At 39.1% G+C, this 25,805-nt stretch overlaps 5 protein-coding genes across 9 annotated transcripts; 4 read left to right on the top strand and 1 right to left on the bottom strand.

Annotated features, from left to right (window-relative positions):
* The first annotated feature begins 1,079 nt into the window (after positions 1 to 1,079).
* LOC119990852 (60S ribosomal protein L35a-1-like) lies at positions 1,080 to 2,807 on the top strand. The gene is made up of 5 exons (XM_038836983.1): positions 1,080 to 1,204; positions 1,324 to 1,359; positions 1,456 to 1,684; positions 1,771 to 1,813; positions 2,574 to 2,807. Exons 1-4 carry the CDS (start codon positions 1,173 to 1,175, stop codon positions 1,810 to 1,812), a joined length of 339 nt encoding a protein of 112 aa, XP_038692911.1. The 5' UTR covers positions 1,080 to 1,172; the 3' UTR covers position 1,813; positions 2,574 to 2,807.
* Positions 2,808 to 6,378: 3,571 nt separating this feature from the next.
* On the top strand, positions 6,379 to 11,954 carry LOC119990597 (mitochondrial uncoupling protein 1). 2 transcript variants are annotated; one of them, XM_038836588.1, is made up of 13 exons: positions 6,379 to 6,396; positions 6,618 to 6,911; positions 7,277 to 7,375; positions 7,578 to 7,832; positions 8,590 to 8,675; positions 9,308 to 9,520; positions 9,631 to 9,709; positions 9,868 to 10,001; positions 10,094 to 10,192; positions 10,319 to 10,423; positions 10,669 to 10,743; positions 11,307 to 11,393; positions 11,664 to 11,954. In XM_038836588.1, exons 4-13 carry the CDS (start codon positions 7,814 to 7,816, stop codon positions 11,700 to 11,702), a joined length of 936 nt encoding a protein of 311 aa, XP_038692516.1. In that variant the 5' UTR covers positions 6,379 to 6,396; positions 6,618 to 6,911; positions 7,277 to 7,375; positions 7,578 to 7,813; the 3' UTR covers positions 11,703 to 11,954. The 2 variants fall into 2 exon arrangements, with proteins under 2 accessions (XP_038692516.1, XP_038692523.1); XM_038836595.1 differs by lacking the exons at positions 6,379 to 6,396; positions 6,618 to 6,911; positions 7,277 to 7,375; positions 7,578 to 7,832 and adding an exon at positions 7,892 to 8,041.
* A 264-nt stretch (positions 11,955 to 12,218) lies between these two features.
* On the top strand, positions 12,219 to 16,426 carry LOC119990574 (E3 ubiquitin-protein ligase HAKAI homolog). Of its 4 annotated transcripts, none has more exons than XM_038836571.1 (4): positions 12,219 to 12,373; positions 12,705 to 12,972; positions 14,261 to 14,319; positions 15,299 to 16,426. In XM_038836571.1, exons 2-4 carry the CDS (start codon positions 12,709 to 12,711, stop codon positions 16,317 to 16,319), a joined length of 1,344 nt encoding a protein of 447 aa, XP_038692499.1. In that variant the 5' UTR covers positions 12,219 to 12,373; positions 12,705 to 12,708; the 3' UTR covers positions 16,320 to 16,426. The 4 variants fall into 4 exon arrangements, with proteins under 4 accessions (XP_038692499.1, XP_038692491.1, XP_038692482.1 ...); XM_038836563.1 differs by having other exon boundaries at positions 12,232 to 12,473; positions 12,693 to 12,972; XM_038836554.1 differs by having other exon boundaries at positions 12,233 to 12,473.
* LOC119990609 (ataxin-3 homolog) lies at positions 16,380 to 18,811 on the bottom strand. Its single transcript, XM_038836609.1, has 2 exons — positions 18,415 to 18,811; positions 16,380 to 17,000 (listed from the first exon to the last, which is right to left on the bottom strand). Exons 1-2 carry the CDS (start codon positions 18,664 to 18,666, stop codon positions 16,413 to 16,415), a joined length of 840 nt encoding a protein of 279 aa, XP_038692537.1. The 5' UTR covers positions 18,667 to 18,811; the 3' UTR covers positions 16,380 to 16,412.
* A 424-nt stretch (positions 18,812 to 19,235) lies between these two features.
* Positions 19,236 to 25,455, top strand: LOC119994974 (acetyl-coenzyme A carboxylase carboxyl transferase subunit alpha, chloroplastic-like). Its single transcript, XM_038841311.1, has 12 exons — positions 19,236 to 19,509; positions 19,712 to 20,075; positions 20,174 to 20,248; positions 21,475 to 21,582; positions 21,698 to 21,858; positions 21,993 to 22,107; positions 22,191 to 22,345; positions 22,433 to 22,484; positions 22,604 to 22,672; positions 23,392 to 23,469; positions 23,554 to 24,736; positions 25,046 to 25,455. The coding sequence occupies exons 2-11, from the start codon at positions 19,749 to 19,751 to the stop codon at positions 24,727 to 24,729; spliced, it is 2,316 nt and encodes a 771-aa protein (XP_038697239.1). The 5' UTR covers positions 19,236 to 19,509; positions 19,712 to 19,748; the 3' UTR covers positions 24,730 to 24,736; positions 25,046 to 25,455.
* Positions 25,456 to 25,805: the final 350 nt, after the last annotated feature.

The raw sequence follows: 25,805 nt of genomic DNA, 5'->3' as shown, positions 1-25,805 counted from the left end.
GTTCCTAACCGTTCATTTTGAGGAAGTTATGTTTCATATGGAGACGATTATGAAGCAGGAAGCGAGTGACGCAACATGACAGATTGTTTTTGATAAATTCCGGGAAAAGAAAGCTTGATAACATGCAATCAGAAATCATTTTTGGTCAACTCACAGTTAAGAGTTATGTTGTTATTGATTATATTGAAAGGACTTCGCTAATCCTTTTTTTCATTCTCATTTAATGTCATTGGTGACTGCTTAATGCTTATTTCCACAGTCCGGTCTCTTAACTTACCAGTTTCAGTACATTGCTTCTTTGGAACAACCTGATTCTAAACTTGGATAGTTGGATTCGGAATTTGTAAAGTATACTCCCTGTCATCTATCATGTAATATTTCTATCATTTTCTTGCTTGCATTAGAAGATAGATGATATTGCCTATTTTGAATCTTGCAGACGTAGAATTGAGAGAATGAAGATGTCACAGATAACAGGGAGATTACTGCATTCCTTTTGTTATAATGACCGGCATCATCCAAGATACATTCAAATGATCAGCAATCGACTTAAACAACCAAATTATGTAAAGAACAATGGATGAAATATACCACTTGAAACAAGCATGCCTTAGCTACTGGGTAACTAATCTGATCTCCCATAGAATTTTACGTGACTTTGCAACTGCTGAACGGGTTCTCTATTTTTATAAGGGAACACCGTAGCCATACTAGGAGGAAGAAAGTTTTTCAAGCACGGAGTGCTGTCAAACACATGTATTGAATTTTACAAAAGCTAACGATCAGATTTAGGAGAGTAGGGGTGTGTTTACTGTATTAAGAAAGTTTAGGGATGAACATGGTTATTTTGGAAGTTAATGGGGTCTATGTGATGCTTATTATCAATAGTTCAGGGGGGTGTATGTTTCCTATATTCATGGGCTACGGTCAGCAGATTTCACATAAAAATCAAATCACAGGAAGCCTACCCATCCTTTCCTTAATATAACCACGTGGATCAATCTAACGGCTAGAAATCGGTGATCATCAGTAATCGCGTAACAACCATGCACAGGCTATCATAACCTTAAAATATATAGGACCACGATTCGCTCCACGCTTGCTTTCCCTCTCCAAATTAGGGTTTCCGTCTTCCGCAGACCAGGTGCAGGAGCTACAAACCAAACCCCATAATGGTGAAGGGTCGTCAAGGAGAGCGCGTGAGGTCGTATTTTCCCTTGTTTTTCTTTGTGGTTTCTTCTGATTTCCTTCCCAATTTTGTTTTCCTCGGTTCTTCGTACTTTAATGTCAACTCTTCTCACTTGAACTCTTCACGATTCACAGATTGTATGTTCGAGGAACCGTACTTGGTTACAAAAGGTAACTATGAATATAATTCTCAATGACCTAGTATTTGAAGTTTGAAGTGTTCGAGCTGGCATTTAGGTTGTGATTTGAACTTCGTTTGGGTTTTAGGTCAAAGTCGAACCAGTACCCAAACACGTCGCTGATACAGATCGAGGGCGTGAACACCAAGGAGGAGGTTGCGTGGTACTGTGGGAAGCGCATGGCCTACATATACAAGGCCAATGTGAAGAAGAATGGCACCCATTATCGCTGTATTTGGGGCAAAGTATCTAGACCTCACGGTAACAGTGGCGTCGTTCGTGCTAAGTTCAAGTCTAATCTTCCACCCAAATCCATGGTAACGAAAGATTCTCTTTCTCCCTCTTGTTCGTTATCGATTTGGGTAGTATCCATTAATTTTCTCCTTTTTTTTTGGCTAAACAGGGATCTAGGGTTAGGGTTTTCATGTATCCGAGCAACATATGAGGTAATAATAGTATAACTGATTATCTAGCTAAGATCTCTGTTTTTTTGAGATTATTTTCATGCATATTTTTGTTACTGTGTTTGAAAGTTCAACAAGTGTTTAACTCTACACTTTATAGTGGCTACATTAGCAATGCAATCCCTATCCAATCAAAATCCTATACCATCCTAAGGCGGATAGTATTTGCTTATTTGACAGGTTATATATATTCTTTCCATGAAAAATGTCTAATAGTGTGGCTTACTTATAATTATTAAGTTTATTGCTCATTAGATATGTAAGTTGACGGTGGCTGTGAACAGAGATCCTAATTTCATTATACTAAAGACAGCACCACTTGTTTTTTCTTTTGCTAATTTGTCTCTTGTCTGTGCTGCTTTGATTTGCAATGCCACCAGTCATAAACTTTGATTTGCACATGCTTTATCACTACCTCGAGCCTAAGAGTGTTTTGATTTGATACCTCTCAATAGTCTGAAATGGAGCTCGATTGAGCCGCCTTTTAGAAAAGGGAAAAAATGTGTACCGTGTTTTTCTTAAGTCAGTCAAGTGGGGATGCAAGAAAAGTAGTGGACTTTGGTGGCAATTCCTTGTATTTATGCAGTTTAGCTGTTAGGTGCATATGGTTTCATAAATTTATTGTGATTAACTTGTTTGAGGCTCTTTACATTTTGATTTTGGTTTGGCAGAGTGTAGAGTTAAAAACTTATTATATCTGTGTATTGCTGTTGACAAATTTTTTGGTTTGCTTGCCTTGCAGGTTGTGGGTTTTTTAGAGCTGTCAAGATTTGCGGATTTACACAAATCTTTTGAGTTTTGCGATTGCTGTCTATTAAGGGCTAAGTTTTAAGATTTTGAACTTCATTATTTGTAATAGCCAACAGTTTTGTCTTTGCTCCATTTGGTTATAATGGATTGTAGTTGTTCTGAGAATGCCTACAATCAGTTGTGAGGCACGGTGAAAATACTTCCTGCATGTTGCATTGTTGATGGCTGCCTTTTCTCCGGGTTCTAATTTTTTCTCCAAATCTTTTTTTGCTAATTGGCGTGCATTTTCTTTGTTCTAGCAACGAGAAGAAAGGGTAAGACTCAAAAATACCTAAAATCTTGTATTAATGGTTCATGCAACTTGTGGAATAGAAGAATTTGACGGTTGTGGCAATGCATCGGGGGAGGCTACGTCCATTTGGAATGCCTCAGCTGGGCCACACATGTTCATGTTTGACGAGTCCAATAAGGGGCCGCATGTTGATGGGCAATATTATAGATAAGTGGTAGAGGTGTACATCGGGCCGGGTCCCGGGTTATCGGACCGGGTTTGACCCGACCCGATAATTTTTAGGAGAGTATTGACCCGCCCGATAACCCTGTTAAAAAAATTCGGGTTTCGGGTCATCGGGTTACCGGGTTATCGGGTTCGGACCAGGTTTTACCCGATTGCCCGGTCGAAAAATTTTTGAACCGTAAAAGACTTGTTCTCAATGGAACTGTGTGGTTTTAAAACTCATCTCAGTGTGCTTTTTTTGTATTTTACGATGTGGGATATGTAAAAAGTGCTATTATTTTATCATTAAGTTAAAACGACATATGAAAGTTGTGCTAATGATTATCTAAGTGACACATATGTCCTTTTCTTCTTCTTCTTCACCCTCACTTCACCATTTCTATCTCTCTTTCTTTTTGACAGGAGTAAAATGGCTTTACTTAGCCTACTGAGACTTGTATAAAGCTGATTTCTTTGTTAAAAATCTTTGGGATAATAATAAAACTGATGTATGAAACAACTTTTTTTCTTCATTTCCGTTGCCTTTTCTGGAGCAACTTTCTTTCTTGCAATCAAGCAGCCTCTCACGATCTTCCAGTTCCAGATTTTATTGTCAAATTTAAAAGTCACAAATAGCCCTCTGCATGTAAAACGATGCTAAAACAGGACCCATGACTATGAAACAACAAACTGCTCAATCGCTTCTCTCTTGTTGAACTCGTGGGGAAGGGTCCATCCTGGTACAATAGAGATGCTGGGGTTTCAGAATCCCACATCGTATAAATGAGAAAGAAGAGCAGAAGCATTTTGCTTTAAAAAGCAGAAAGAACACCTGTATAATTATATATTTTAATTTATTGGGTTTTAACAATCGGGTTATCGGGTGACCCGATAACCTGAAAATCTTGGAAAGGGTCACCCGAAACCCGGCCCTGTTAAAAGCTTATTGGGTCGGGTTTGATCCGGACCGATAAGAAAATTAACGGGTTAGCCCGATAAGATCCGGGTCGGTCCGGGTCACCGGGTCGGACCGGGTTTAGAGACCCGGTGTACACCCCTAATAAGTGGTCACAGGTCATTATTTTGACTTTTGTGAGTCATAATAGGCCCAGCCCAATCTTGGGCCCAATGTATAATAAGTCCAATTTTAAGCCCAACAACTTAACCTGCCCAAGCTTTAATTTAAGAACACAAAGTCGCAAACTATTTTGATAAACGAAAGAGCACGTTAGAATTTTGGGTCGGTGCTTGGCGGGATTGCAATCATGGGTGCGCATAATGGCGCTCCTCATCTTATAAAATGGCGGGTCTGGACCGAGGCGTTTAGGAAACGCAACTGTTCATGGTTTTGAAATGGAAACCAACCTCCGACCCCACGTCCCCACCCACGACCAATTGTTGTTGATTATTCACTCTACTCACCCTCCAAGCTTCTCTCTCACTCACTCACTAACTACTCTCTCCGTATGTAGATTGTTTTCTGACGAGGCAATCACACGCCGTTGACCATCGAATTGAAGTTATTCGCCTAACGCAGGTAACTCGACTTTCTCCGACCGTGTTTCTTTGGTGTTCTATTGATTTCTTCTCTGCTATTTTTCCCTCTCTCCCTGGGAACGGTGTCTGTATTTATGGCTGATTTTTCTTGAATTGTTTGTCGCGAATGTGTGCACTTCTTTCATTGCAAAAAACTAATGGTTTGTGCGGATTTTGACCTGTTCGAGTTCTTAAACTGTTGTAAATCCACACCCCCATACACACCAATAATATTATCCGTCTTGGGTTGTCCGGTTCCCATGAATATATCGTGTTCACACGGCTTTGTTTCTCCTTAGGTTCAAGCAGGTGGACTAGGCTCAACCCACTCAAACCTAAGAAAATGCCTTATTGGTGGTAAGAGGTGGGTTTGACCTTATAAAAAGACATGAGTACCCACATCTTTAGATGTGAGACTTTTTACATAAACCAGTAAGCTAGTTGGAGTAGGGAGATGTTTTATACTGGATGAAAATTGTTAGGGTTCAAAATTGAGAAGCCTTGTTTGTTTCTACGTAATTTTAGAAGGGTTGCAAATTTATAATAAGTTTTCTCTAGCCCGGAGCTTGCATTGTCTAACTAGTAACTAGCTCTTTTGTTCCGTTTTGTGCGGCATGGGCTCAATCAAGATGGTTGCCTTCTTTACATGGATCTTGGCTTGTGAATTCTCTCTTTAATCGTCATTTCCTTTCAATATCTTGGGTCCTTTTTTGTTTAGGTCTTCTTGTTGATTCATTATGTGCCATTGGATAGAATTTTGAAAAAAATGGTTCAGTTCGTGTTACTGAACCTTGTGTAGATTTTTCATCTCTGCGTTGCGCTCCGAATTTGTATCTGGACTGTATACTTGAATAAAGCACACACGAGTTTATCTCCTTTAGGTAGGGTCAGATTTTGGTTTATCTCAGAATTTCCACATTTTTCATGAATGTTAATGTTATCGGATGAATCAGAAATTTTCTCAAATGGTTTGTCGTCTTCTTTTCCTGAAGGATGCCAATTGTTAGAAAATTATAGAAAAACTTCAGGGAAAGGCTTTGAACATGTTTTCTCCCCTTTGTGGTCGGATACCATGGCTGTCTACAACTATTTGGCCTTTATTCTTCCTGTTACTCTTACTACGGAATTTTGGAGGAGCTCTATCAGCTTCCATTTGCTTGATTGGCATTGGAAGTTTGGACATAACAGGGCCTGCTGCAGATGTCGTGTGTTAAATTTGCACCTCAGATGAATTTGAGAGCACAAGGGTCATTGGAGAAAGACAATCCAGAAAGGCTGTTGAACTTTTCAACACAGCGACGGAGCAGCTGAAAGGGAAGATTGGATACAACCATGCTTATTTGGATTTCTCAAACCTTGAGGTTTCACAGGCACTGAGATAGTGAAAACATGCCCTGCTGCAATGGGCTTTGCTTTTGCTGCAGGAACCTGGAGTTTCTGATTTTAAGCAAGCAGATGAAAGTGAGTCAAAAGAGTCTAGTGCATGTCAGCATGTTTGGCTCGTTGCATAATTTTCTTTATGAGAAATGCTTAAACTGAGAAGTAGGAATTCTTTCTTTGTGCACTTGTTTAGGGCAATGCCTTCTGGAAGTTGGTGAGGAACTTATTTAATACACCTAACCAGGAACAAATCAATTGTCAGAGTCCAAAGCCAATTCTGCTTGATACTGGTGAAATGAAGGGAGGTGAATGTCCTATTCCATGAAACGAATTTGATAACAAAAGCATATTTCAATGATCATGAAGGTTGTTGGATGTTCCTTATGGATGGTTTCTGGTTATGGTAATCAATTTCTCCATAGCGTATAATTATCAATGACTATGCTCTTACAGGACTGTGAGAATCACACCATCATTTTTTGCTTGAATAAGCTAATTTGCTAATGGCCATGTCATTTTACGTTTTTTGTCTGAAAACATTTACTTCTTGATAATCACGCAAGTATCTAATTGTGAGGAAGAGGGGCACAATGGTTTCAGTCACCTAATGGTCTGCTTGTCCAGTTGTCCCAGGAATGATCTCATGACGGAGGGCACATTTGCACTTGCTGAGCTTCATGAGGAGCAGAAGACGGGCTACTGCCTATGATGATGATGATGACTTCTGCCTTTTTTTTTAAGTGGTCTAGACCTGGTAAACTCAGTCCTCAAAGCTATGTGACTATTGAATGGAGGATTCCAGAATCGGCAGTTCCCAGTGTTTATTTTAGGATAGGACATTTTGGTGCTTCAAAATCACTTTTAGGATCCGTTCAACATTTAACAGGTGCATCCAGCGGCTTTGTTGTGGTATAGGAGGTATTTTGTTCTTGTTACCTTCATTAATCGTGTGAATAAACTATTACTTTCTCGAGCACATATATGTCTTTATGGCTTCCAGAGTTGAAAAAACAGATGAGAAAGCAAAATGAAAAAAAATATACCTTGAAAATGTACTAAGTTGTTGGGGAACATGTATATGGGGTGGTTAGTCAGTATATATAGCTTACATCCTGTAACAGGAAAACAGAAGAAATGGATCATGAATTTATGATCTTAAAGAAAATTTACACAGCAGTTCACGGAACTCGCACGTTGTTCTGAAAGGAGCACTATCCTACTTATTCTCATCTGAATTTGTATTTCATTGTCATTTCCATCTGATTCTGGATTTTATTCTGTAGGCTGAAGTTCTGGTTATTTCTCCACGCAATCCTGTCTTTGGTAGAGTTGAAGTTTTCAACATCACATGTGAGAGACATCGAAGACGCTGAGCAACAAAGGTACCATTTTTTGGCGTTTCCAGTCGTAGTTCCTTTGCTTTATGATTACAAAAGAAATGTTCCAAGTTTGATGATAAATGTTCTTACTCAAGATTTTTTGAATCACCATTGTTGACTAGATGGACGGAAATGGCTGTTCTATGACTACTCTCATTCATGCTGTCCTTTCTTTCCTCACTTTTTTTTTTTACCATTGTTACAGAAGAACGCCAGTATTGTGATCCAACAAATACGGCAGCTAATATCAGTGGTAGCTAAACTACTTTTGGTCTTTGTGTTTGGAGCATTACTTAGCTAAAGAGTACAGATAATTGCAACTTGATGTTACAAAGATGGAACTGTGACTGAACTCCACTACCCTCTGTGGGAGTTGGCCGCATGATCAGTGAGAACCAGCATCTCATTCCCACGTCCATCATTTCATGACCCACTGGCACAATGGCATCGCATCTTCCAGGCAAGTAGTCCAAGTCGATATTTCATTGTTCTCATAGGCTTCTAACAATCTCTTTTACTGTTATTCCCGTCTTTATAAGAATGTTAGGGTCACAAGAATATATGGGTTATCTCGATTACACAGGAATGTGAAAAACCCTAATCTAATCAATGAGGAAAATGGCTTTGATTGCCTTATCAAAAAGTGGCAGCTATTTGGAAAATATAAAGATAAACCAACTTGCTCTTTTTCTTTTGTCATTTATTATTTTGGCGAATAATCTATAATTTTTAATTGGGAAAAAATTATAATTATATATGGCAAATTTCAGATATTCTTGCCAGCATAGTATATGCTGACTAGGATTTGCCAAATCTAATTTACACCAACATTATCCATTTTAATACCTACCAAACCACCAAACAAACTTCTTTATTCTAACACGAGGAGGCGCGCGATTAACAATAAACGTGTAATTACTGTTCAACAAAATGAGGAATAAAATTTTAATAAATATTTTTTTTAAAAAAATGCTGCAGACTTCGTAATTTTTCCTGCATGGCAAGTTAAGGAAAGAAGCATAAATGAGGGATACTGAGATCATGAAAGCCAAACAGAAGGGCAGAGCTTGGAAGCAATTGCGCAAGCCGCCGTTGATATATTTTCCCGAGATTCCCTCCCTCGTCTTTTTTCTTCTTCCAAACAATTTTTGTCGAAAACTCCTGAAACAATTCGCTCCATTCCCTCATTTCCATTTGACTTGGGTTTCTTTGATCAGACATGGTGGCTGATAGCAAGGCTGGTTCCGATATCTCCCTGGCTGGTACCTTCGCCGCCAGCGCTTTCGCTGCTTGTTTCGCCGAGGTATTTCGTTCGTTTGTCGATTGATCAAGTACTCGCTTCCGCTTCTGTTTTGCGATTTATTGTTCTCGGATTATTAGTGCTAATGCCTTTTGATTTCGATCTGTTTGTGCTGTTCTCATTTGTCTTGTGGCGTTATATGCATATATTTTTGTTTTCGCTTGAGTTTCATTAGCTATGGTAGTTGTAAAGCTGCAGCGGTGTTTTCTATGACATCTATTGTGGATATCTTTTACTTGAATCAAGAGCTGCAGTAAAATCACCTATACTTCTATGTTACATGGATTTGGGTCGCCAAATTTTCGCATCTGCTCTGTCTGGACTATCTGTATTTGAGGACTACGTTTGGAACAATTCTTACAATTACTGAGGCTTTACTAACTTCATGAAAATTTACCTCTCTAAAAAATTGCAATAAATAGTATTGATTCAATGATTCTTTCTATTTGTAATGCCACATGATGAGATTTTGAAATTGAAAGGTGTAACTTAATTTGTTCCAAGTGCTATGTAATGGATTGTCGGTTGCCCTAAATATTAAGGGCGAGTAATAACAAGCACGAATGAGGTGTTAATTTTAACAGCACTGGCTTGAAATGATTTTTATTTAGGAGCATGTTTTCTAAATTGTCCAGATTTGCACTATTCCTTTGGACACTGCAAAAGTTAGGCTTCAGCTTCAAAAGAAAGCTGTGGATGGAGCAGCATTACCGAAGTACAGGGGTATGTTGGGCACAGTTGCTACCATTGCTAGGGAAGAAGGTTTGTCAGCACTCTGGAAGGGCATTGTACCAGGATTACATCGGCAATGCCTGTATGGGGGTTTAAGAATTGGGCTGTATGAGCCTGTAGGTTTTGAACCTTCCTTACTTTCAATCCCTTTCTTCCTTTTCTTCCTCTACCTAAGTTAGCAATCTGGTATCTGATTTTTGTACATGGACTAAAATGCTTGACACAGGTTAAGACCATGTATGTGGGAAAAGACTTTGTTGGAGATGTTCCTTTGTCCAAGAAGATTCTTGCTGCATTTACAACTGGTGAGCTCAATAGCCAATGCTCCAGGAACTATATTTAGATCCATCAACTTGTCCATTTATTATCAATTGCTTTCTTTCTAACTAAAACAAGTGCCTTGGTTTTCTCTTATGCCAATTCTTTGAGTCACTGAGTGGGCAATTTTTTCTTTCTAAAACAGGTGCTATCGGAATAACAATAGCAAATCCAACTGATCTGGTTAAAGTTAGACTTCAAGCTGAAGGAAAACTACCACCTGGTGTGCCAAGGCGCTATACTGGTGCATTAAATGCATATTCCACAATCGTGAGACAGGTCTTATTTCTGACTGAGAATACTGGAGGCAAAAGAAAACAAGTTGCTGCATCAAATTTCTAAAATGTTTTAGTTTCTTTTGTGACTCTCAGGAAGGAGTTGGTGCTCTATGGACTGGACTCGGACCCAATATAGCAAGGAATGGCATTATAAATGCTGCTGAATTAGCTAGCTATGATCAAGTGAAGCAGGTTGACTTCATCCTGTCTATCCCCAATCCTGCCCTCTGCAGGAGCCTTGGGAGTTGTTTACCTTCTTTCTTTCTTTTTTTTCTTTTTTTTTTAAAAATAAATTTCTAATTATTTGTTTCAGTGCAGACAATCTTGAAAATTCCAGGATTCACAGATAATGTTGTCACTCATCTTTTTGCTGGTCTGGGGGCAGGCTTTTTCGCTGTCTGTGTTGGCTCACCAGTCGATGTGGTACTTCCATCTGCATTTGGATTTAAGTTATTCTCAACAAATTTGTAGTTTTAGTATCTTGAGCTGCCCTCTGCTTGGAATGTTTTTTTGTTTTTGTTTATGCAAGGACGTGATATAGCATGTTTACGTGATATTAATATGACATATAAGCAAAATTTTTGTAGATTGACTGGCATGTTTATGGCAATACATAATCTTATGGAAGGATGATGGGGGATTCTTTCTTGGTTTTTCTTCTTTTGCAGGTTAAGTCAAGGATGATGGGGGATTCTGCTTACAAAAGCACGCTTGATTGTTTCATAAAAACTCTGAAGAACGATGTAAGAATTTATCATTTCAACTCCCAACTTTGATTATATACATGGTGGTGTGAAAGTTTGATTCATATACCTGTCATCAATATATGATTTAACACTTCGACTTTGAATTGTGTATGTAGAAGTATAATTTATTGTTTTAGGTTATCCATGTTTCCCTCTTTCTGACGCGATCCTCCTCTTTTGTCTTCGAGATGTTCGATGAATTATCTTGTCAGTTTTCAAGGATTGCAACAGTTTCCCTTGCTCAATGACATTTGTTCAGCTGAAGATAGAACAGATACCTAGGATTTACACTTGTTTCCTACTTGCTACATTAATGAAAAAAGTCAAAGATGCTTCTCTTTCTTGCTTTTGAGTATAAGAATAATTAGGTCCAGTTGTGTAGTTATTATCTTTCTTTCTCGTATATTGTTCGAGTATGTATGAAAGTTCTGTTTACTGTTTTAGCATATAGATGTAAAGACTGATGGAAGTGTTGACACAAACGTAGATTCAGGAGATGATGTGTTTTTACTTTTTTTTTTTTTAATGTATATTACTAGCGCATTCGATGTCTTTTGCAGGGGCCTTTAGCTTTTTATAAGGGTTTTCTCCCAAATTTCGGAAGGCTTGGATCTTGGAACGTTATCATGTTTCTGACCTTAGAGCAGGTGTGCTATCATGTTAATGGAATCCATTTATTATTTACTTATGCTGTTTTACGAGCAATGCTCCTTTTCACCCGTGATCAGAGGATTGATTTCCAACCCACTCTTCAATGGTTGTGGGAATGCCACTATATATTCATTTAATAAATTTTAGCTTTACTGTTTTCTTGTAACAAGTCAATGTTATTATGATTTATGAAGGCACGCACACATGTTCTGTGTTTGTGTCAGCCTCTATGTTGCTCATTGTTCCTTTCAATCTTCCACCTTCAGGCAAAGAAATTTGTTAGAAACATGGAGTCGTCCAGATGACCGTCAAGCTCGCAGTGAAAATAGTGCAGATCGTCGGAGAATAATAAAGCCTTTTGTCATATTCATTGTTTTGGCTATTGAGATGAGAGGAATCTCGCAAGCAAACATTTATAAACAGAGCTTAGAAACTGAGGAGCATTAAAACATTTGTAATTTCTCTTTTCCAATTTTGGGACTATTCGCTATTGACCATTTGATTGATAGATCTTAAATTGCCTAATTTTCTAGATTGGTAAATGTTTTGTCCCCCAATATCTTGCCCCCGTTTAAATTTCATTCCATTAGCAGGTTGGATGTTTAGGGATTTGAGGATTTCTACATGATTAATGAATATCCCAATTGTCACATGTATTTACTGGAAACAATATTTTCAGCCAAAAAGGCCGAACCAATTGGGGTTCTCAACTTCTCACTTTAATTGGACCTTTTGTGGCCCAAATACAGGAAGGGCCATAAATCTGGACACTCGTCATTGTTGGGCCCATAAAAACTTGTCTAAGTCCAACAAAAAAGGAACTCGTACTAGACTATCATGCTTGCGACGCGTCGTTTCATTTCAGCACTCTCTTCTCTATTCGGGTGGATGGCGGCGACGCGGCCTAGCATGATAGAAGAGGAGTTCAGCCCCGCCACAACTCGATCGCATAACCGTTCCCCGTGAAGAGTTGAAGGTGAATGGTCGGTTTCGTTTTGTTGATACTTCGCTTCAAGAGCAGACATCGTTATCTCAATTTTTTCGACTTAACTTCAATCGATTTCGGCATTTTTCACGTTAGCTTCCCTCTCCCTCGTTCTCCTTTCCCGTTCTTACTGAAACCCTAACTCCTTTTCTTGTGTGTTTTGCGTGTATTTTTTATTAGATTTTGTAAGGGTACAGATTCAGTTGTGGGGATAAAAGTTATTGCTTGTTTGATTTAATTTATGGTTTTTATATTGCGATTCGAAGAATTGCACGTAATAATACTCTCTAACGGCCGCTTGTTTTGTGAGTGTGGTTTACAGGTAAATGTGGGGGATGCTTCAGATTCGACTAAATAGAGCACTGTCCTCGGACAGTGGTGGAGGGTTGAAGCCCTTGCCTGTGGATACGGTGACAGTTGCGTGCCCGGATCACCTGGTTATTGCTGACCTTCCAGTGGCGAAAGGCATTGGTGCTGCAACTTCTGCTTCTGTTGTCAAGACTCTGGGTCGCAGGTCCCGCCGCCAACTCGGCGAACGTGTCCACTTCTGTGTCCGATGTGATTTCCCTATTGCTGTTTATGGGCGCCTGGTATGCTGTTGACATTGTTGATGGCATGGCTCTTCTGGTTGTTAACTTTTGTAATCATGTTATTTGAATTGATTACCGCACATAATATATCCTGAAAAAGGAGCGTGGGGCATCAGTTTCTACGAGGTTTTTCTATGCGATCACTAAAGAGAAACATAATTTGTTGAACGGATCGATGCGAAGAAGGAACGTCTTTGTTTCTATATGTGTGCCCCTTCTTTATTTAGGATGGGGCCTGAATTTCACTCTTATGGAACACTTGTCATCGGCCCAGCATTTATCTCAAAAGTTGAGGTCGGCCACATGGGTTTACGAGAAAATAAATGGAAATCCACTACTGTATTCGTTTCCGCCATACATGAGTCTATGAGAAAATCAATGAGAATCTATTACATGTATTTGTTTCTTAGCATTGTACTTTCATTAACTTGTATTAAATATATATATTTTCTTACTATTTCAAATTATGTCTTTTTAGGTCTTCTTTTACTACTCTCCCCAATACACATTCTGTCAATTCTCCTCACCGTCGCATCTACATTGCACTTGTTCGTACCATCTTAAACGGTTTTCTTGCTACTTATTTTCAATTGGTTCTACGCCTATTTAATAATCTCATTTTGTTAATCCTATCTTCCCTTGTGTGGCCATACATCCAATGAAGCAAATGTAAAGTCAACAATGAGAAACCTAAATCTAAAGTCAAGCTTGGGGCCTTGGGCAGTCTGCTTGTTAATGGAAGGAGGGACAATATCATATGCATATTTTTGAAAGAGATAACTTATCGTGTTGGATGTTGAGAGTCTTCTTTGCTTTTCTTGATATTAATGTGCATACATGACTTTGTTTGTTTGAGATGATTAAATATGTGATGCAGTTTTAGAGAGAGAGTTTTCCCTGTGGTGATGTGGTAGTAATCTACAATTCATGACAGCTTTTCTTATGTGTTTCATCGATAATAATCTTTATCAATCTTATTTAAGCAATTGGTTTCTATCATTTTGTACAAAAAATTGTTATTGGTTTTGTAGATACACTGGAGGTGCATGATTTTTTTCGTAACCATTTTGATTGCTATCCAATTGGTAAGAATCATAAATGTAATTGACTGCTTTTGTCTTTTGTGGGGTGATAGTATTTTTGAGAAATATTGCACATAGCTTAACTAATCCTTATAAGGGAGTTGGCCCTGAGTTATAGTTGCTTTGGCTCATATTTGAGCTGTCTTGGTTATTGCCACCTGCTCGATGGAAAATTTCAGTATACTAAAATGTTTGTGTTCTTGCAGAGCCCTTGTGACCATGCCTTCTGTCTCGATTGTGCCAGGAGCGACTCAATTTGCTATCTGTATGTACATATCTGATTCTCAATAATTTATAAATGAGCTTTCTAATTATTACAATAATATCGTAGGTTCTCTCTGGTTAATGAAAAATTCTTCCTAGAATTATCAGATTCTGCATCCATTTACATGTTGGGTCCAATATATCTGTATGTGACACTTAGGTTCTTGGTAACTTCATTCAATAACATTTGAACTCGCATATAAGTAGCCTTATTCAATAGGAAAAAGAGTTGATGGTTACATTACAATGATAAACTTTGTGCCCATTCTTTCTCCTTACTATTTTTATGCTGGACAGCCTGGACTTGATGAGGAAACTCAAGGGTTAATTTCAAATTGGTGGCACTGATTAACTTGTCTTAGCAAGGTGATTTACTGACTTAAGATGTATAAATAGAAGTTCAGTGACTTGTGTGCTCTACCCTGTGGTCATAAAGCTACTTCCACCTCAAGCCAAAATCATAAGACTCTATTTGAAGGAGCAAGAGTTGGGACGTTTCTATTGTAAGCCTTCTGGTCCAACCATATGTTACGAAGTTTATTGTGGACTTTATAGTTTCTAATTACGTCAATCAACAGCAATCTGTTGCATGGCATTTGTTGTTTTTCTCCTCTTAGATGGAGCAAATGGGCGGCGCCCTTGTCTTAAGCCCCCACTGATGGAACCCATAATAGGGATCTTACCTATTTTGGATTTTGCATGTTACAGAGCATATGTTATGTGCTTAGGTTGTTGCTATTTTCCTGTTAAAAGGTGCAGGTTGCTGGCAATCAGTAGCTCTGTTCCACTCTTTTATCATTTTTGTTTGAAGAATAGAAAGTAGTTCACCATTCTCGGTTTAGCTTTCTGTTGACCTAATTTTGGAAAAGGTGTCCAACCAATGTCTGTTGTTATAAAATATTTAATGTTATATATGTGTTCGTATAAATTAGAGGTCTTTGATTGAGATATGAGTTTAGCAATTTCTCTATGTCATGCAGATGTGATGAACGTGTTCAAAAGATCCAGACGATAAAAATGATGGAGGGAATTTTCATCTGTGCTGCCCCTCACTGTCTGAAGTCATTTTTAAAGAGGACTGAATTTGAATCTCATATTCAGGAGAGCCATGCTGACCTTCTACAGCCCAATGCAGATAAAGAAGATGGTAATGAATCAGAGGCTCAGAGTGCAAAACAACAAACACCTTCTGAATCCACTGCTCGAGGTCCTGCAAGGTCAGTTATCTCTCCTGCTTCAAATTCTCAGATCCATGATCGTGAAGACAAAGCTCGTCGGCAGCAGCCTCTAAGGCCACTCATGCCACCAAAGCAACCTTTTCCTGGCCAAGTTCAAAATTTTCCATCAGAGGCCCATTTTGATAGTAACCGGACCCCTGGCTTCGACCTCCCTGTCCCCCACAACCCCTTTCAACAAAGCTTTGAGACACAAGAATCTGGGCAGTTTTCAGATAAGCAGCAAGGGATTTTACCTGAGACCCTCTACCCAGGATACCCATCAATGCATTCAATTCAGCCACCAAATTTTGTTATCCCATTGAATTTAAATCCATTTATGAGTTCCCCATTTGGTGTTCCTCCTTATCCAGCTGAGGGAAGTCAGCCATTCTATGGTACTCCCTACGAGATGGGACATAATGCTAGGCCAGATACAGCAGCTGAAAGAGTCCCTGAACCAGGTTCTTTACTGGGGTTCCCACCAGGCACAGCAGGGGGTGTGAATTTTTCAGCAAATTACCCTCAACCCTGGACTGCTGAACCAGCTGTCATGCCTTTTGAATCTGTACCGGGAGGTCAAGGAATGTCTGATGGTTTTACAAAAATGTCAGACGCCCAGGGAAAAGTTTCATTTTATCAAGATGACTATGGACGGAATCCAGGAGGATTACCCATGGTTCCTCCCCCACCTCTGGTCAACAAACCGATGGAAGCTATGCAAGCTGGTAATTCCATGGATCCCAGAGTAAATTACAGAAACATTTTAAACTTTACTAGAGTCTAAGAAACATATGGACTGCATATTGCAATGGTCCTTGGGTATCTGAACATCAATGTGGCTACCACTACCAGTATTTCAAAAAAAAAAAAAAAACCACTATTGGGATTGAACATTATCTTCTTTGGCAGCCTGATCTTCATTTTGCAGTGTGTTAGATTCAGCACTGGCCATTGTAGAGGAAGAATCCATCAGACTAGCAGCTATTGCTGCTTTCAAGTCCTCTTCTTCCATTTCTGAAAGCATTTCTGCATCCTCCATAGAATCTGGATTGGAAGATTCTCGAGCCAGATTTGTTGCTTGGGAAGCCTGTGTTGCGTTGGAGGATTTAGTAATTCTCTCCGCATCTTCAGGAGAAAGCCACTGTCCATAACCATTAGAAGCTTCAGAAGATGAGATTGAAAACTCTTTTGGGAAATTTCCCCTCGCCAGGAAAATGCTCCAGCCACCACCTTTCAAAGAATCAAGGTATGCTGAGAGGTAAAACCTCGACAGATGCTGAGGAGCAGCATACAAACTGTCAAAATTATACCACTCTCCATCGACTGTCCTGATACAAAACCAATGGTCATGTAAATAACAGATGAATGCATTTTCCATCTCAGGGTCAATCTGGACAGGCTTGGCAACAGGACTGTCCAGAGCAATAACCTGCAAATCCCACACCTCCAAAGCCTTCTGTAAAACCTGCATGCAAAATGTTCATGACAATCAAGCATTGACTATATTACCGAATACCAATTAATAATCAAATGTAAAGAAATAACTGAGCAGTGAGCACATATACAACCAGCAAAGGGAAATATTCAAATTATCTGCCCAGCATTATGTGAAACAACATTTGCATTTCTTTCCCCAAAGCTGACCGTAACTTAAAAAGGAAATGAAAAATTTAACAAGATGATGCGTTTTCAACCTTAATTTCATTCTAGTTGGCATTGTTGAAAAAAGTTAAGAAATTAAATAAGATTAAGTCGCTTGAAATAGGAATTCAGGCAACAACAAAGATAATTCTAGTCATGGAGTGTGAGGAAACAGGGGAAAAAAAAAGTCGTGGCTTTCTCAAATTAGATAACATGGAATGGGTTTTTGATAAGTTCCAATTGAAAAAATGCTAAACTTTTCAGAATAACACAATCCATCAAATGCGATCAGAAGGAAGTTGCTAGAAGATAAGCAAGAACTTTGAGGGATTGGTGGGTACGATGGTACCTGGGCGAGGGATTCATTGATCAATGATGCTATCAGTTGATTAATGCAGATTGTCAGGCTTACAGCTTACCACTATAATTCTATTTGCCTAGCCCTGTGAAATAGCTGGGCTAGGGGCAATGGATATTGGTTTAGAATTATAAAGGTGTCTCTATATACTCTTAGGAAAGTTTGCATTCTCTTATCATGAGTTCTGTCCAATTTATCATTGGATGCTTATTTTCATATCTTGTAGAGATGAGATGCTGGGGTGGTTCTTGTCGTGGACCTCGTGGTACACCTTTACTGTCATTGATAGTTGGTTCATGCAGATGCCTTATTATGATTTTCATGGGAAGATGTCCCCATAAGGCCATAACACATTGCATGTTTGGATTTGTTATTTCCATTGAGTTTGTTAATTGCCATCGTGATTTAGGCTTATAAGCATCATGATGTTTTGTTTGGGCACAAAAGATAGCTCTCCCCAACATTATCGGACATATCATTCTATGGAAGCACCAAAACAAATGGAATGTATCAAACAACTCCAAACACTGAATCCCAGAATAAACATTCTTCCCCAATCTTTTTGATAAGCAAACATTCTTCCCTAATATCCATGGAAACTCAGTATTTTAAGGTGAAAGGAAATGAATTTCTTCCTATCAACTCCGCCCCTATAAGAATTATCCAAACAATGCATTGTGGATTAGATTTTTCGACAACAATAATAAAAACCCAATTTTTAGTCAGAAAAATGAACAAAAAAATTCAATATTTAATCCCTTCCATTCCATTCCTCTAATGACTGGCGAACTAGGCAAACGAATAAAGCTCAAACCATTTACAAAGAAGAGTATAGAATAATAACGAGGAAAATATACAGCAAAGAAAGAGAAATACAAACCTGTATACTGAAATCGCCGTCCAAGGAGACATTGTGGGACTCCTGGGAGTTGAAATCTCCGGCGGAGGAAACGGCACCTCCGCCTTCGAGCATCACCTGGCGCTCCTTCCGATCAAGATCGGAGGCAAGCGCCGCCAAATCGAACTCCGAGAAGAAAGGGCCCTGCAACACCGTGTTGACGCAATGCACCGCGCACAGCTTCGACTCCTGTACCTCGTGGTACAACATCCCTCCATTGCTCGCTCCTTCCATTCTGGCCGCCGAAATTCTCAAAAACGGATTAAGCAAACAGAACGAAACTCAACCCTACAAAAATATATATGAATTGATTATATGTTCTTTCTACTTTCAACGTAAACTATTTTCAGTTTCGGTGGAAGAGCCTAAGAGGAGAATAACTTCTACCAAGGAAAGCAGAGACAATCGACTGGTGCTTCGCTGGAACGTTATGGAGCGAAACAACACGTGGAATGAACTGCGTGCCACGTGTAAGGCTTTTTTCAATTTCATAACGAAAATAAAACGGCCCAACTAGGAAGTAGAAGACCCAAAGTTGAGCCCTAGAGTAAGGGTCACCGAAGCCATCTAGCCCACGGGCCATGAATAGAGGGTAGACAAGCAAACAAGTACAGCCAGAGGCCCAGAAGAGACTATGTTTAACGGACAAGGGCCCAACAAGGCCCAAATACGAAGCAGAAGACCCAAATTTGAGCGGCTTGGGCCCTAGAGTAAGGGTTATGGAAGCCATTGAGCCCACTTGCCATGTATCGAGGGTAGGCAAGCAAACAAGAGACTCTTGTCTAACGGCCAAACCGAAAAAAGCTGGCTCAGTATAAACGCAGCTCTCTCTCTCCCCTTCTCCTGCATAAGAAGTATCGACAAACCCACAGGCACACAAGAAAAGGAAAAACCAAACAAGCCCTTCGCTTGACGATCTCTACGATGCTCTTTGTTTCTCTCTCATTGTTTCTTAATAATCTCCTCTTCTCTCTTTCCCTATAATCTTCCCCCTCTTGTATCAAGAGATCTCAATTTCTGAAATCACTTCCTGCTAAATTGAACTCTTGAGTCTCGTTTGATTTCAGCGAAGTTTCGGTTAGTTTTTTCGGTTTTGTTTTGTTTTTTGCGTTCTATATCAGTTGTTAATTGCAAGTTTCGATGTGTGCATTTATGTATACCACTGTTTGGTTGCCGAGAAAATTTAGGAAGATTAAGCAACGAGGCTTTTCAATTTTATGCTTAGTTTGTGTTCCCGATGCAATCGCAGTTTAATTGAGTCGGGTAGTTGTGCTCACAGGAGTTTATCGTAGTTTATCAAGCTTCAGATTCGGAGAATGCCTTCAATATTACATTCTGCAGTTTCTTTCACTGGAACTTCAGCTTCTGATCTTCTTCGGAGCTCCAGTAATGGAGTCAGTGGCATCCCTTTGAAATCCCAAGGAAGAGTGCAGTTGTACACAAGGAGAAGGAACTTTGGTGTCACTGCAAAACTTAGGAAGGTGAAGAAGCACGAGTATCCATGGCCTGAAGATCCGGATCCTAACGTGAAAGGCGGGATTCTTAGTCATCTCTCACATTTCAAGCCTTTGAAGGAGAAGCCTAAGCCAGTTACTTTGGACTTTGAGAAACCGTTAGTCCAGCTTGAGAAGAAGATAAGCGATGTAATTCACTTTTTGCTTTTGTTGATTCTGTTGCTGACGGAATGTATTTGATTGTGTGAATGTAACTGCTGAGTTTTTTTTTTTTTTTTTAACTGCAGGTGAGGAAGATGGCAAATGAAACTGGCCTGGACTTCAGTGATCAGATCATTTCGCTTGAGAAGAAATACCAACAGGTTCGAAATAAATAAGCACACTGCATTTGTTGACTTTTAATTGATGGACAGGAAATGGGATTAGGAACATTAATTAAAACATTTTAGATTTGATACGAAGTGTGATGATAGAAACTTATGAAATAAGATAATATGTGTTGATCTGATATGTTGGTAGCATGATATTGTGTTGATCTGATATGTTGGTAGCATGTTATTCAGTTCAGAGTTCAGACAGCTGCAATAGTTAAAACTTTGCAGGTATTAACCAGTTTTTCGATGTACAATTTTGAAGTAGGATAGTTCGAACTCAAAATAAAAAATCTCTTATGAGTTTGAATATTTTCAGTTCAATAAAGTATTTTCTTGCATAGCCTAATATTTAATCTAATTATAGAAAAATCTCTTTCAGTATTATTTCCCTTAGTGAAAGGTGGTAATATTGATAAGATGTAAGGGCAAAGAATGCTCATATTAACTTCTATATGAATTGCTTAAATTTTCTATTTTGGCTTCTTCTCTAGAGAATGAAGCTCAAATGCTTAGAGATAATCGAATAATTGCACAACTTTTTTCCCATTTATTTGTTCCATGGTCATGCCTCATAATTGCCATTTCCAACATTATTGAAACGGTTTTTCAGCAGAAGTTTCACCACTGGTGGCCCGACTTTCTGTTGGTACCATGCTTCACTCCATTTCATTCCCCCCCTTTTTTTTTTTTTGCCTTCTTCCTTTTGAATTCAAAGGGAGCTTCTCATGTTAAAAATACATAAACTTATATGTTCTTGTTTATACTTATGTGCTTGTTCATACTTTTTGTTTCTTGTATCCTGCAAGAATCCGATATAATTACAGAATTCTGAAAAGGAAGTTGAAATACTGTATATTGAACAATGCTAAATTTGCAGTGCTCGTCCTTCACCAACTTTCTGTTGGTACCATGCTTCACTCCATTTCATTCTTTTTTTTTTGCTTTCTTCCTTTTGAATTCAAAGGGAGCTTCTCATGTTAAAAATACATAGACTTATATGTTCTTGTTTATACGTATGTGCTTGTTCATACTTTTTGTTTCTTGTATCCTGCAAGAATCCGATATAATTACAGAATTCTGAAAAGGAAGTTGAAATACTGTATGTTGAACAATGCTAAATTTGCAGTGCTCATCCTTCAGTAAAATAATATGAATGGAGCTCTTTGTCTGTGATGTTCAAAATCTTATCTTGATATACCTACATTGATTTTCAGGCCTTGAAGGACCTATATACACATCTGACCCCAATTCAACGTGTGAATATTGCACGGCACCCTAACAGACCCACTTTTCTTGACCACGTATTTAACATCACGGACAAGGTCTGATGATTCTTCCCATTCACATTCAGTTCTCTTACGTGAATCGTTTAATCTTCGGGTGTTAGATATGAAAGATTTATCTAATTTACATTCATCTGGATTTCAATATGGCCAGTTTGTGGAGCTTCATGGAGATCGTGCCGGGTATGATGATCCTGCTATTGTTACTGGTTTAGGAATCATAGGTGATAGAAGAATCATGTTCATAGGTCACCAAAAGGGTAGAAACACGAAGGAGAACATCCAGCGTAACTTTGGTATGCCTACTCCCCATGGGTATGTCCAATGATAAACATTTTTATCGGACTCTATGTTTAACTTATGAAAAAAAATTCGTTAGTTCTGAACAAAGTAAGGAATTATGTTCAACTGGTCCTACCCTATACTGATCTTCTTTAACAATTGACCAGTTACCGGAAGGCTCTGCGCATGATGTACTATGCAGATCACCATGGGTTTCCTATAGTTACTTTCATTGACACACCTGGGGCATTTGCAGACCTTAAATCTGAGGAACTAGGTCAAGTATGTGGACAAGCAATTCTTTGGATCTTCCACTTTCTGCTTAGTGCTGGTTCTCCTAGGTAATTTGATTTACATACATGCAGGGTGAAGCCATTGCTCACAATTTGAGAAGCATGTTTGGCCTGAAGGTACCAATTGTTTCTATTGTTATTGGGGAAGGTGGCTCTGGTGGCGCCCTAGCCATCGGCTGTGCTAATAAATTGTTAATGCTTGAAAATGCAGTCTTCTATGTTGCCAGGTGATTTCAATTCTCTTGCATTACTTTAGCTGCCATGCTTTTGTATGCTGATTAGTTTCCTTCTATTTTTCCCTTGGCATGGTATAGTCCAGAAGCATGTGCAGCAATATTGTGGAAGACTGCCAAAGCCTCTCCGAAGGTTTGTGCCACCCTGTCAATTTCAGTTCACCAATTATTTGTTTTATTTTTCATGTACCCATTTCGTTCATGTGATTATTTGATTATTACCTAATAAAAATATTAAAAAATTCATTGCAGGCGGCTGAGAAGCTGAAAATCACTGGTACAGAACTGTGCAAGCTGCAAATTGCAGATGGGATCATCCCTGTAATACTCATCTTTACTCTCATGACTTATCCCTGTGTTTTTTTTTGTTATTTCTTTCTTTTTTTCTTTTGATCTTCTTCTACTGTTGAGAAACCATGAGTCATGACATAAATCTTCACCAAAGAGCTGTAGGCAAAGATGGTGTGACGGCGGTATCTGCAGCACCTGAAACTTCATTAATGCACCAAGGCCATTTTCTGTACCTTTCTAAGAAAACTTGTCCTACCATTAGAAATCTTACCATCATCATCTTTATCGAAACCGTAAACCCAAATACTTGAGGTCATTGACATGAATCCATATAAAAAATTTGGTGGTATCCACTTTTTGGATCCTCCTTTGCCATTATTTCCAATCTAAAGCCACATCCTCCATCAATCCTTTAGAGATTGGAAATGTTATAATTGCTAATAAATGTCATAAAAAAAAACTCCTATATACAAGGCTTCTGAATTGGAGGTGAATTGAGGAAGGGGAAGATGTAAGCCTTGCCCCCACACTGCAAAGAGGCTACTTACCATCAGGCCCATTGCTGGATAACATTTTACTGTACTTTCCTTTCTGGTGCATAGTATAGGACCAGAATTCATTTTTCCCCTAATATTATCTGCATCACTTCCAATTTCCAATGGATAGAGGCGTCCTCAAAATTTTGCTTCTTTTTTTCTTCAGAACTTCGTAGATCCATAAATCTCATGGGAATTTCTACTCTGTAACAGGAGCCACTTGGTGGTGCACATGCAGATCCATCTTGGACCTCACAGCAGATAAAAGTTGCAATTAATGAAGCCATGGATGTGAGTGCCAGTCGCATAGTTCTTCAAGAATTCAATGTATTCTAACTAACAGAACCAAAATATATATGTACTTTCATTTTACAGGAGCTCGAGAAGATCAAGGAGAGAAGCACGGAAGAGCTACTTAGGCATCGCATGCTCAAGTTTAGGAAAATTGGAGGATTCCAAGAAGGTATTGCAATAGATCCTAAAAGAAAAGTCAACATGAAAAGGAAAGAAGCGCCCATTCAAGCCAAGATTTCAGAGCAAAGGTTGAAGGATGAGATTGAGAAACTGAGGCAGCAAATTTTGAAAGCCAAGGAGTCTTCTACCAGGCCTTCTGAGTTAGCTTTGAATGAGATGATTGAGAAACTGAATAAGGAAATTGATCGTGACTTTTCCGAGGCAGCTAAAGCCATGGGCTTGAAGGACAGGATTGAGATGTTGCACCAAGAAATTTCAAAAGCAAATTCGCAGGACAAACTTATGCACCCTGGTCTCATGGACAAGATTGAGAAGCTCAAGGCCGAGTTCAATCAAGGCCTTCCATCAGCTCCTAATTATTCAAGCATGAAGTATAAGCTTGACATGTTGAATGAGCTCTCTAAAGCGAAAAGCCATTCTGAGAAGAACAATAAGGCTGCGTCATTGAAACAGGAAATCAATAGCAAATTCAAAGAAGTCATGGATCGCCCTGATATTAAGGAGAAGATTGACGTGCTGACGGCTGAAGTCCAAAGATCTGGGGTTTCCAAATTTGATGATTTAGACGAAGGTTTGAAGGAAAATATTTTGAAGATTAAAAAGGAGATAGAACTAGTAGGAGTTGATATCCTTATGTCCATGGGGCTGGAGGTTGAAGTTGTCCAAGCAAAGGCAAGAGAATTCAGTGAAAGGACTACATTCCCAAAATTTAAAGATCGGCTACAGAATTTGAATAAAGAAGTTTACAAGAAAATTGAAGATGTTGTCAACTCATCAGATCTGAAAAACATGATTGAGGTGCTGAAATTGGAGACAGCGAAGGCAGGAAAAACCCCAAATACTGAGTCACGAAGAAAGATTGAGGCCCTGGAGCAACAGATTAAGCAGAGGCTTTCAGAAGCTTTGAGTTCCACAGAATTAAAGGAGAAACATGAAGAGCTGGGAGCTGAGATTTCTGAAGCCTTAAAATCTTCTGGAGGATTAGATGGAAGTTTAAAACCGGAAAATGCAACGGAAGACATCTCTAAATACGATGAACCAAGAGTAGAGGTTAATTTGGGTGCAAATCGCAGCTGAGGTTTGAGTAAGTCCATCTTCTCTCTCGTTAAAAACTCTGTTTTTGCTCTCTCCCTGATCCTTGAATCAAACATATATGATACTGGGCAAGCTCAAGTACGTGGTGTATCACTCTTCTAATGAAAATACGATGGAAAACTTCAAAGAATTACCATAATTGAAACCTTAAAATGGTTTCCCAAGTTAATTTAGCAAATAGGGTTGATCATGTAATGTGAAAATGAATCAGATACTTCATAATTTGGTTGAATTTTATGTTTTTCTCCCTTTTGCTGTAAAATTCATTCGTGAGTCATGTATTTCTGACTTTGCGCAGGACTTCACTTTTAGAGAGGGCATTTTCCAGTGAAGATAGCGTCAAGTCAAATGCTTGGTGTTTGAATGCAGTTGAAACGACCCGGTTGGCGCATGGCAGTGCACAAGGCTTTGCTTCGAGGGGAACAAATGAGTCAAAAACACTTTCTTCTTTAGTTATTCCTTTCCTATAATTTAAAAATTACAGCTACTACTCTTCGATTTTGAACTAGATATTCTTAGTTCTTATCAGTTTCAAATTTCTGTTCCCTTTTTCACTAGCATGTACTGTCTGTTCTAATTATAGATCAACTCTGTATAGATTGTGTGTGGGAGGCAAATAGCATGCTTCCAAGTATCAGTTGCAGCTTGCAAGCTCAGTGTGCCTTAATGAATCTCATTGATATTTACAGTGTTCATTTTTTTTTATAAGCTTACAGAGTTACAGTGTTCATTATGCCAGTAATTTCTTCCCACCCGTCCAGGACCCTGCCATTACGGCCCAGTCCAACCGCTCCACAATCTCCCCAAGGTAGTTTGGACAGCTCACCAGCTAAAACAAGCCTTCTCTCGGAACCTTATACCCACCAGGGCCACGGGCCCACCACCCTGTCTCTTCAAGCCCACCAAAACCTTATCGGCCCAAACATTCAGTCTCATACCCACAAAGAACACAACGAGCCCGAGCCCGAGCCCGAGCCCGAGACCGAACCTCCACCAAAACCACCCATCACTGTCGTAGCCCTTGTTGTTAGAAACTCCGAGGAACTAAATAGCGCGGT

The sequence above is a fragment of the Tripterygium wilfordii genome, chromosome 3 (assembly GCF_013401445.1).
Source record: "Tripterygium wilfordii isolate XIE 37 chromosome 3, ASM1340144v1, whole genome shotgun sequence".
Classification (NCBI taxonomy): Eukaryota; Viridiplantae; Streptophyta; class Magnoliopsida; order Celastrales; family Celastraceae; genus Tripterygium; species Tripterygium wilfordii.
This window is presented reverse-complemented; position numbering and strand designations above follow the sequence as displayed.

Bases quoted from the DNA above. Each gene is read 5' to 3' on its own strand.
- LOC119990852 (XM_038836983.1), top strand. From the start codon at position 1,173: ATGGTGAAGGGTCGTCAAGGAGAGCGCGTGAG. The intron at 1,360-1,455 runs GTAACTATGAAT...TTTGGGTTTTAG, and splicing joins ACCGTACTTGGTTACAAAAG to GTCAAAGTCGAACCAGTACC. The intron at 1,685-1,770 runs GTAACGAAAGAT...TTGGCTAAACAG, and splicing joins ATCTTCCACCCAAATCCATG to GGATCTAGGGTTAGGGTTTT.
- LOC119990597 (XM_038836588.1), top strand. The intron at 10,002-10,093 runs GTCTTATTTCTG...TGTGACTCTCAG, and splicing joins ATTCCACAATCGTGAGACAG to GAAGGAGTTGGTGCTCTATG. The intron at 10,744-11,306 runs GTAAGAATTTAT...TGTCTTTTGCAG, and splicing joins TAAAAACTCTGAAGAACGAT to GGGCCTTTAGCTTTTTATAA.
- LOC119990574 (XM_038836571.1), top strand. From the start codon at position 12,709: ATGTGGGGGATGCTTCAGATTCGACTAAATAGAGCACTGTCCTCGGAC. The intron at 12,973-14,260 runs GTATGCTGTTGA...GTGTTCTTGCAG, and splicing joins TTGCTGTTTATGGGCGCCTG to AGCCCTTGTGACCATGCCTT. The intron at 14,320-15,298 runs GTATGTACATAT...TATGTCATGCAG, and splicing joins AGCGACTCAATTTGCTATCT to ATGTGATGAACGTGTTCAAA.
- LOC119990609 (XM_038836609.1), bottom strand. From the start codon at position 18,666: ATGGAAGGAGCGAGCAATGGAGGGATGTTGTACCACGAGGTACAGGAG. The intron at 17,001-18,414 runs GTTTGTATTTCT...TTTTGCATGCAG, and splicing joins ACGGCGATTTCAGTATACAG to GTTTTACAGAAGGCTTTGGA.
- LOC119994974 (XM_038841311.1), top strand. From the start codon at position 19,749: ATGCCTTCAATATTACATTCTGCAGTTTCTTTCACTGGAACTTCAGCT. The intron at 20,249-21,474 runs GTTCGAAATAAA...ATTGATTTTCAG, and splicing joins TTGAGAAGAAATACCAACAG to GCCTTGAAGGACCTATATAC. The intron at 22,346-22,432 runs GTGATTTCAATT...GGCATGGTATAG, and splicing joins GCAGTCTTCTATGTTGCCAG to TCCAGAAGCATGTGCAGCAA.